Raw genomic sequence first — 9234 nt, 5'->3', positions numbered from 1 at the left:
TTCTTTCTTTCTTTCTTTCTTTCTTTCTTTCTTTCTTTCTTTCAGATAGTGTCTTGCTCTGTGGCTCAGGCTGGAGTGCAGTTGTGTGATCACAGCTCACTGTAGTCTTGAACTGGGCACAAGTGATCAACCCACCTACACATGGCTAACTTGTAATTTTTATTTTTGAAGAGATTGATCTCACTATTCTGCCCAAGCTTCTCAAGCTTCTGGCATCAACTGATCTCCCCACCTGAGCCTTCCAAAGCGCCAGGATTACAGGCGTGAGCCACTACACCTGGCCTGAATCTATTTCTTAATTCTAATGAATGGGGTATAATTTTCACCTTACCTTTTGCATTGCTACATATGTAATAAAGTAATTTTCAAAATGACAACATGGGCCAGATTGTAGCAGGATGTGCTGTTTTGTTACAGAGCGTGGCACTGTGGTTACTACTACACGCCTTGATGTGGAGAGAGCTGGGTTTGCAAGTGTCCAGTCCTTCTCCATTAAGGCTTGTGACTGTGACCAGCGGTGTGCAGCAATTCTAGTAACTGCCTATATCCATGGCATTAATGGCAACTCACCTTTCTGTGATCGGTACCTCATTAGGTGAGCTGAGATGAGTGGGCAGGGGCAAGTATTCGGAGTGGGTAGAGAGCAGAGAGATTGCCATATTTATTGGCCCAACTGGCCATGTGGTTAATCATCAAACTGAGTCTTGTTCAGCCTCAGGTCATTGTCCTCAGAAATGACCTGTTGGGCCTATTTGTGTTAGTCCATTTTATGTCACTGTAAAAGAATACCTGAGACTAGGTAATGTAAAAGAAAAGGTTTAATAAGCTCATGGATCTGCAGGCCTGTTCAAAAAGCATGGTACCAGCACCTGCTTGGCTTTGAGTGAGGCCTAGGAAGGTTTCACTCATGGCTGAAGGCAAAGGGAAAGCCAGTATATCATATAGCAAGAAAGGGGTGAAGGTGTCACACCCTTTTAAACAGCTAGCTCTCCTATGAACTACCAGAGTGAGAACTGGCTCTGGTTGGGTGGCACCAATCCTACGGTGCATGAGGGATCCACCTTTATGACCCAAACACCTCCCACCAGGCCCCATCTCCCAAAATTAGGAATAATATTTCAAAATGAGATTTGGAGGGTCCAAACATCCAAACTATATGACTATTTATTACTGCAAGTTGGGTTTCCCGAATCTGAAAGTACATGGTAAAAGCTTGAATTCTGGAACCATAGACCTGGTTCTATCCCTTTTCAGCTGTGTGATCTTTGGTGATTTACTTCAGCCTTTGGGTTTTCAGTTTTTTCTTTATAAAATGGGATAATAATAGTACTTACCCTGCAGGATTGTGGTGAAGAATAAACATTTGTTCTTCCACAGTTATAAATCCACTGTGACTACAGAATGGTAAGGATTATCTCTCTTGACCACACCATCCAGATATTCCAGGTTGGAAAAATCCCAGAGAATTATCTGATTCCCACTCAAGATTTCTCCACTGAGGCGACGTTCTTGATCAACTGCCCATCTCAAACAAGTGCCCAGCTGGGTTCAAAAAATACATAATCCTAGAAAATTAAAACAGTCTTACCAAATTCATAGACCCTTTTGGGAAATGGCTTCCTAGATGGTACTCCAAAGTTGATATGTCTGCTCCAGGATAAATAGGGTATCTACGTGCATGCATTACCCAAATGAGTGGATATTTATGGAAAATGCATTATATTTAAAAATAATATCCATCTAAAGGGATTTTTCTTCTTAAAAAATTAAACAGGCACACACTCAAGGAGGAAATTGCAAAAGATACAGTAGTTGCAAAACTCTTGTGTCATGACCTTGATGAGCCTCCTGATACAATCCGTTATGCCCCTAGCTCAGGCCCAGTTGGTTCTGGACAACTCTTTGAGCAAGTGCCAAATGCTGAAAATGTCACCCAGGTGAGAACCAGTTGCTGTAACTCCAGAGATAGAGTCATTTTATGGCCACAGTTAAGATGGTGCTGGTAGATTCAGCAAGAGGAACTCTGAGACAGCGCAGAGTAATTCAGGGCTCCTCAGCTGTCTTAAAAAAATATTTTTTTTAGAAATAGAGTCTTGCTCTGTCACCCAGGCTGAAGTACAGTGGTGTGATCATAGCTCACACAGCCTTGAACTCCTGTGCGCAAGTGATTGTCCTGCCTAAGCCTCCCCAATAGCTAAGACTACAGGCATGTGCCACCATACCCAACTAATTTTTAAAATTTTTTGTAGAGACAGGATCTTGCTGTGTTGCATAGGCTGGTCCTGAACTCCTGGCTTCAAGCGATCCTCCCTTGGCTTTGCGGTCCTCTGCTGTCTTGCTGGAAGGCATTTGGACAAGTTCTTTACTACCTTGCTGCCTGCCATCAGTTTCTCCTTCTTATAATAAATAAAAAGCACCAAGTAATTTGTGTCCTAGTTAGCTGTGGAAATGAATCAAAGGGTAAAAAGCACACTGAGTTCCTTAGAGTTAAGTCTGTGTTACTATGTGTGTGGCAATGGCTCATTCTTCTGGCATTGGGAGCAGTTGATCAGCTCCCCTTTTCTACATCCCCTGGAGATTATACTTTTCATTGGCAGATGATGGACACAGTAAGTTTTCTTTTTCCTTTCCAGCATGGAATTCTGTCATGGAAGAAATCTCTCCTTCTAACTTCTATTTCCATAGGTCTTTATTTCAAAGTGCTAATCCTTGTTAAGTTTCATAACCCACTTATCACCAAGCACCTTCCCCACACATGGTGGGGAAGCCACCATGGAATACATGGCTGAGACCATTGGTAACCTTTTTCTTTCTCTGGCCCTAACCCCAGATTTTCGTGGCAAACTCAATAAGCTACAAGCTGAGCTTTTGCATATATTGTGAACTTTGGAAGCTTAGGCACTGAGCCAAGAGATTTCCTGGGTTGATACTCATTTTGAAATACAATGCTAAACTCTTACCTTTTAAAATGAAGTTTGGATGAAGATGGAGGTTTTGAAAACATGATGCTATGATTTGGGCCTTCATATGTTCACTTTATATTGGAATAACTATCTCCACCATTACCCCCCTTTAATTAATTTATTTATTTTTTTTGAAAGAAAAAAAAGAGAAAGAAAAATAAATAAATAAATAAATAATTTTTTAAAAAAAGAATGGAGAGGAAGAAAGATGAAAAGGAAGAGGGAGAGAGAACGGAAGTGTTGCTTTATTGCCCAGGCTAGAATGCAGCCTAAAAATGGGTATTGAAAACCTCTTTTATACCAATAATTGTGCTTAATAATGGAGACAGGAAAAAATGAGGGAAGAAGATAACAAGCAGCCAACCAATATTTCATTTAAACCTGTAAGTAGGCGTGATGTGGTGCTAATAAGAGTGTATATTTTGTGTATTTAAAGTGGAGAGTTCTGTAAATGTTTATTAAGTTTACTTGTTCCGGATCTGAGTTCAAGTCCTGGATATCCTTGTTAATTTTCTGTCTCGTTGATCTGTCTAATATTGATGTTGAAGTTTCCCACTATTATTGTGTGGGAGTCTAAGTCTCTTTATAAGTCTTATGTACCTGGGTGTTCCTGTATTGGGTGTGTATATATTTAGGATCATTAACTCTTCTTGTTGCATTGATCCTTTTACCGTTATGTAATGTCCTTCTTTGCCTCTTTTAATCTTTGTTGCTTTAAAGTCTATTTTATCAGAGGTGAGAATTGCAACTCCTCCTTTTTATTTATTTATTTATTTTTGCTCTCCATTTGGTTGGTAGATCTTTCTCCATCCCTTTGAGTCTTTGTGTATCCTTGCATGTGAGATGGATCTGGATGCAGTATACCGATGGGTTTTGGTTGTGTCTTTTGATTGGGGGATTTAGTCAATTTAAATTTAGGATTAACAATAACATGTGAGTTTAATACTGCCATTTGATGTTAGCTGGCTGTTTTGCCCATTAGTTGATGTAAATTCTTCATTGTGTTGATGCTCTTTACTTTTTGGTATATTTTTGGAAAGGCTGATATTGGTTGTTCCTTTCTATGTGTAGTGGTTCTTTCAAAAGCGCTTGTAAAGCAGGCCTGGTGGTGATGAAATCTCTGAGTATTTGCTTGTTCACAAAATATTTTATTTTTCCTTCGCTTATGAAGCTTAGTTTGGCAGGATATGAAATTCTGGGTTGAAAGTTCTTTTCTTTAAGGATGTTGAATATTGGCCCCCACTCTCTTCTGGCTTGTAGGGCTTCTGCTGAGAGATCTGCTGTGGGTCTGATGGGCTTCCCTTTGTGGGTAGCCTGACCTTTCTCTGGCTGCTCTTAGTATTTCCTCCTTCATTTCAACCCTGGTGAATCTGACGATTATGTGCCTTGAGGTTGGTCTTCTTGAGGAATATCTTTGTGGTGTTCTCTGTATTACCTGGAGTTGAATATTGTCCTGCCTTGCTAGGTTGGGAAAGTTTTCCTGAATAATATCCTGAAGAGTATTTTCCAACTTGGATTCATTCTCTTCGTCACATTCAGGCACACCTATCAAACGTAGATTAGGTCTTTTTACATAGTCCCATACTTCTTTTTTTTTTTTTTTTTTGAGACGGAGTGTCACTCATGTTACCCAGGCTGGAGTGCAATGGCGCGATCTTGGCTCACCGCAACCTCTGCCTCCTGGGTTCAGGCAATTCTCCTGCCTCAGCCTCCTGAGTAGCTGGGATTACAGTCATGCGCCACCATGCCCAGCTAACTTTTTTTTGTATTTTAGTAGAGACGGGGTTTCACCATGTTGACCAGGATGGTCTCGATCTCTTGACCTCGTGATCCACCCGCCTCGGCCTCCCAAAGTGCTGGGATTACAGGCTTGAGCCACCGCGCCCGGCCCATAGTCCCATATTTCTTGGAGACTTTGGTCATTCCTTTTTATCTTTTTTCCTCTAATCTTGTCTTCTTGTTTTATTTCATTAAGTTGGTCTTCGACCTCTGATATCCTTTCTTCTGCTTGATCAATTCAGCCGTTAAAACTTGTGCATACTTCGCAAGGTTCTCGTGCTGTGTTTTTCAGCTCCATTAATTCGCTTATATTCCTCTCTAAATTGTCTATTCTCATTAGCATTTCGTCAAACCTTTTTTCAAAGTTCTTAGTTTCTTTGCATCGGGTTAGAACGAGTTCTTTTAGCTCACAGAAGTTTCTTATCACCCACCTTTTGAAGCCTGCGTCTGTTAATGGAACACACTCGTTCTTCATCAGGCCTTGTTCCATTGCTGATGAGGAAATGTGATCCCCTGTAGAGGGAGAGGCGTTTGATTTTGGGTATTTTCAGCCTTTTTAGGCTGGTTTCTTCCCTTCGTTATAAATTTATCCATCTGTTGTCTTTGTAATTACCGACTTTCTAATTTGGTTTCTGAGTGGACGTGCAACTTGTTGATTCCCAGCGCTGGAATCTGAGCAACCCACTGCACCGGCCAAAACAGCGGCGTTAAGATTGATGGTGCTTTTCTGACTCTGCACCAAGAACCGCCGCGCCTAGGCACCAGCAAAACCGCCACGCCGGCCACAAGGGTCGCGCTGGCAACCCAAGGAGCTTCTCCGCTGGGAATCTCCTGGTCTGTGAGCAACAAAAATTTGTCTGAAAGTGTGGTGTCCTCTCGTTCTCTGCGTTTTCACTGGGAGCTACAATCCCGAGCTGCTAGTGATCAGCCAGCTTGGATCTCTCTCTAATTTATTTTTATATTTGCATAATTATTCCACAGATATTAAATGTTACTTATTCCTAAGAGCTTTATTTTATTGCCATAACTGGCTTAGTTTTTCCTGCTAAGGGCTTGCATTATAAATTGTACATTCCCTATCAAGCCACCTGTTAGACTCTGTTGTAATTGCCTCCTTCATTGTTGGTCTTATTAGATTGTAAACTTTACACATTTCTAAGTGGTTTATTTTTGTGTATCAACACCTGCTTGGTGCATAGTGAGTACTCAATGTGCTTGAATGGATGGACAAATGAGTCAGATTCTAAAATTTTTTAAACATAGTTGTTCCTGAACACCTGGGTACTTGATGTCCTATTGATCCATTCCAATTTATGCCAAGTGAGATTCATGTCCATGCTACTAAATTAGGGCTCTTTTCAAGTCTCTGATGGGGACTATCTTATTAACTGCTATATGCCTAGTGCCTACAACTGTACCTGGAACATAATTAGTACTCAATAGGTATTTTTAAAATGATAAGGAAACATCATAATAAGAATAACTTACATTTTTTATAGTGCTTTATCACTTATAGGGTACATTCAGAATATTTTCTCTCTTTTTTCCCCGCATTGAAGTTTGGAAAGAAACAAAATATTTTATCTTTTTAAATATTTTGCCTAAGGCCACACCATTAACATGCAATAAAGATACAACCCATATATTATTCATTATTATACAACCCACCATTAACATGCAATAAAGACAAGATACAACCCATAGCCGCGATGCTTTGTCCAAAAGTAAGCTACACTGGAAAGAAATCCAAGATGTGCCTTTGTTTCACAAAAATACCTACTTTTATGTGTTGGTCTGTGTCAGTCTTGGGCATATTCTGATACCATCCCTGTGAAATGAAAATGGTGATATGCTTGCCTTTTCCAGAGTGGTGTATTACTTGAAATATGTACATTTAGGTGGGTGTGCAGGGGCACATTCCTGTAATCCCAGCTACTTGGAAGACCAAGGTGGGAGGATTGTTTAACCTAGGAATTTGAGAACAGCCTGAGGAACATAGTGAGACCCCCATCTTAAAAAATCAAAACAGAAAACATGTACATTTAAAAAATTTGGTCATTTTTACTGAAATAATCTTGTTTTACAAGGTCGCTAAAAACCTGGACTATGAAGACCCAGAGATAATTGCAGCTGGACATACCTATGAAATGATGATTTCAGTATTTGATGACCTACGTCCTTCCCATACAGGTAATCTGGATAAACTTTTCAAGAAGCAGTAAGTGTCTGTGCTTTAGACTTTTCAATTTAGATTTTAAAATGTAAAGATTCATTATACATGAGGCAGTTTTGTGAAGTTAGGTGAAGGAGGAAGGGAAGAATTAGGTAGACTCATGTTGGAAGTTTTCATTAGACCTGGGAAGTCTCTTTTGCCTCTTAACAATGCCTTAAGGAATACGCAATTCGTAAATACCACTCTGGCTAGAGATCCTTGGAGGTAGAAGGGGCAGGTGATATGTAGGCCTAACTCTTATGCTTTACACTGGAATGACTTTATGCCTAGTAATGCCAGACACTTCTCATCTGAAAAGAGCCAGATATTGGGCAACATGTAGTCTGAACATATAGATAATAGGATGTTTTAAAAGTATTTTATTTGAATTATTTTGTATGATATATATATATAAGCCATATTAAAGCAAATTGTGAGTTACTTGCCAAGTTCCACAGCTCAGGCCCTTCACAGAGGTGCGGGGCATGGTTACGCCTCTCTGCCATTTGGTCTTTTCATAACTATCCCACCATTTTGGGTCAGCCTGTGTTAAAATGAGTCTTTGGCACAGTGAGATTAAGTCCACCCAGGTTGTATGATCATAAAATGCTTGGTATTTGTGGATTTAACAGTCGTAGTTTTGCTCATTGTGAACCACTCTTTGGTACATATTTGAATTGGGAGCTATAGATCTAAAGCAGAGTACTTAGAGAGAGGCCCAGTTTAAACACCTGACACCTGCTTCCCTTTGCTTGTTATTCTACACATCGGAACATACAAGTGCCCCAAAGGGTCATTTACATATCCACCTACGTGTTAGGATTTTAAGAGTGAATTTGTTGGCTATAGAGGTATTTGTGAAAATAGGAATTCTCAAAATTTTCTGGATACATTTGTTATTAAGGTCAAGCATCTATTGTATTTGGAAAATATGATAATAGGTAATCGAGGAGGTGGTTAGCATCAAAGATATACGATGTGGGTGTTTGGGTTGCAAACATAAGTTTAGTAGTAGAATGTAAAGGAGAGCCTAGAATGGGGTGGCATTTGAGTTTATTCTCTTGTGAGAAGTCTGAATCATTGGTGGTGATTGCTGGATCATTGAAAAGGATTCTGAGATTGCATCAGAGAGCAATGAGAAACAGTGCTTTGTCTGTCATGGATGGATAAAAGTGGAGTGATGATCTATACATTTTCAACCAAAGGGAACTTAATGCTAAACTTAATATGTTTGCAACACATCTAGGGCTCATTAAGTCCCTCTTGACTCACTGATAGAAGAGTTTTAATGAGGCTAAGTCTACAAAGGTGATTTATATACTTAAATTACTCAACCACGTGGAAAGGTGATGTTTAAGGGACAGGGACTTTAGCATGACATTATGCCCAGAAGTATTCTAGTTGTGGTTTCTCTGTTGCTAACTTGTGTTCTCATGCAAGAAGCCTATATTGTAGCCCAACTGACCTTTCAGGATGGATACTTTTCCTTGCAGCTGCTCACATTGATTTTCTAATCAAAAAAGAATCTTTCTCTCTCACCAGATTTGAGCCTTTCCCCAATACTGAAGAGGAAAGACATTTCTCACAGTAATAAATTCCCGTTCTCTCTAGTTCTCTTCACACCCAACACATTCAAAGGATGTGAATAAAGGATGCTTGCAACGCGGCGCAAGTGGTTCAGTACATTTTTGCAGGCCAGCCAATTAGTATAGTTTTGAGTGTTTATGGATACAGTAAAAATCATGGCAGAGCTATAAATGGCATATGCTCTTGCAACACATAAATGGCATTCATTGTAGGAAATATAGAGGCTTTAATGTAAATCGCCTGTCTTCGTGGAATGGTGCTTTTAATCTTTCTTGGAGGGCATGAACACCTTTGAGATTCTGTTAAGAGCTGTGAATCCTATCCCTCGAAAATTGCACGTAACAACACATACCAAAATACAATGAATGTCACAGATTCCCTGAAGTAAAGGTTCTATGAAGCCCAGATTAAATTTTTTTGTTTGACACACATGGCATGGATTTTCAGCAGAGGCAATACCCACATTCTTTGGAACATGAATTCTACAAGATAATCCACTAAGGAAGAATTCTGTGGTAAAATAAGTTAGAGAAGCAAGGCATACCTGGATGTTTATAATACCTAGTGACATATTACAAAGCCGAAGAAGTATTGCCAGAAATAAATATTTTACTGTTTAATTAGGATTCTACATTTGACACATTCGCATCTCAATGAAGATATTTTGGGAGATGCTGGTGGACATAGCTTGGT

The 9234-nt window shown here is 39.7% G+C and overlaps 1 protein-coding gene across 2 annotated transcripts in view; it reads left to right on the top strand.

Annotated features, from left to right (window-relative positions):
• LOC116559471 (cadherin-related family member 3-like) overlaps positions 1–9234 on the top strand; it is a 24279-nt gene that overhangs the window by 4485 nt on the left and 10560 nt on the right. For both annotated transcript variants that reach the window (XM_032290394.1, XM_032290393.1), the window contains exon 2: positions 6830–6932. In XM_032290394.1, the coding sequence (XP_032146285.1) occupies positions 6830–6932 (103 nt within the window). The remainder of the gene's footprint in view (positions 1–6829; positions 6933–9234) is intronic.

This window comes from Sapajus apella, unplaced genomic scaffold (genome assembly GCF_009761245.1).
Source record: "Sapajus apella isolate SASKATOON/1434 unplaced genomic scaffold, GSC_monkey_1.0 scaffold23, whole genome shotgun sequence".
NCBI classification, from domain to species: Eukaryota; Metazoa; Chordata; class Mammalia; order Primates; family Cebidae; genus Sapajus; species Sapajus apella.
This window is presented reverse-complemented; position numbering and strand designations above follow the sequence as displayed.